This window comes from Mesitornis unicolor, unplaced genomic scaffold (assembly GCF_000695765.1).
Source record: "Mesitornis unicolor isolate BGI_N332 unplaced genomic scaffold, ASM69576v1 scaffold48077, whole genome shotgun sequence".
NCBI classification, from domain to species: Eukaryota; Metazoa; Chordata; class Aves; order Mesitornithiformes; family Mesitornithidae; genus Mesitornis; species Mesitornis unicolor.
Window position 1 is genome coordinate 1 of NW_010199312.1, and position 855 is coordinate 855.

The window sequence follows — 855 nt, forward strand, 5'->3', positions numbered from 1 at the left end:
CCGCAGCTCCTTGCGCAGCTCCAGGTTGTCTTTCTCCTTCTCCTGCAGCTGGGCCTCCATCACCCGGCACTTCTCCTCCAGTTCCCGGTCCAGGACGTCTGCAGGGACAAGGGATGGAGAGTGGTTTGGGGGGTGTCAGGGGTTCAGCCATGGGGTCCCTATGTGCTCCTGACATGGCTGTGAGGTCACGGGGACATGTGTCCCACAGGCCAACGTGTCCCAGCAGTGCCATCAAGGCTGCTCAGGCGCTTTTGGGAGTTGGGGCTCCAAAACTCCCCGCAGGCAGGCACGGGAGCCCCCGCCAGGCCCTAGCCGTGGTGCCGCGGGCACAGTGCAATGTCTGACACCCAAACACAGGGGTGAAGGCGCAGGCAGTTTCAGCAGAGGATGCCGTTGCCGTGGAACCTGCCGCCTCTGCCTCGCTGCAGCTTTAACATTTCCCTAGGTAACTCATTTTTCACCCTAAAACTGTCTTCGAGTGCGTGCAGAGGGCACACAGCTGACTGCCAGCGACGGGGCGCAGATGTGACTTGTTAAAACAGAGGGATGGTGACGGACTCCCTCCCTGGCCTGGTCCCTCTGAGTCACAGCACAGGCTCCCAAAAAAAGTGTGACTGCACATGGAGCCCTGCATGTTGCTCCTGCCCACCCCACACCGCTCCGGCCAGCCAACATGGGCTCCCTTCCACCTGCCTGCAGGAGGAAATAACCTGCCTGGTATCCATCCCACCATCCATCCCACCATCCATCCATCCATCCCATCATCCATCCCACCATCCATCCCATCATCCATCCCATCAACCATCTCACCATCCATCCCACCATCCATCCATCCCACCATCCATCCATCCCACC

General features: G+C 60.0%; 1 protein-coding gene across 1 annotated transcript in view; it reads right to left on the reverse strand.

The window, feature by feature from the left end:
- Positions 1 to 7: 7 nt before the first annotated feature.
- Positions 8 to 855, reverse strand: part of LOC104544516 (coiled-coil domain-containing protein 92) — a gene marked incomplete at both ends in the record, with an annotated part of 4,343 nt that continues 3,495 nt past the window's right edge. Inside the window, one exon of the mRNA XM_010189409.1 lies at positions 8 to 98. Within this exon, the coding sequence (XP_010187711.1) occupies positions 8 to 98 (91 nt within the window). The remainder of the gene's footprint in view (positions 99 to 855) is intronic.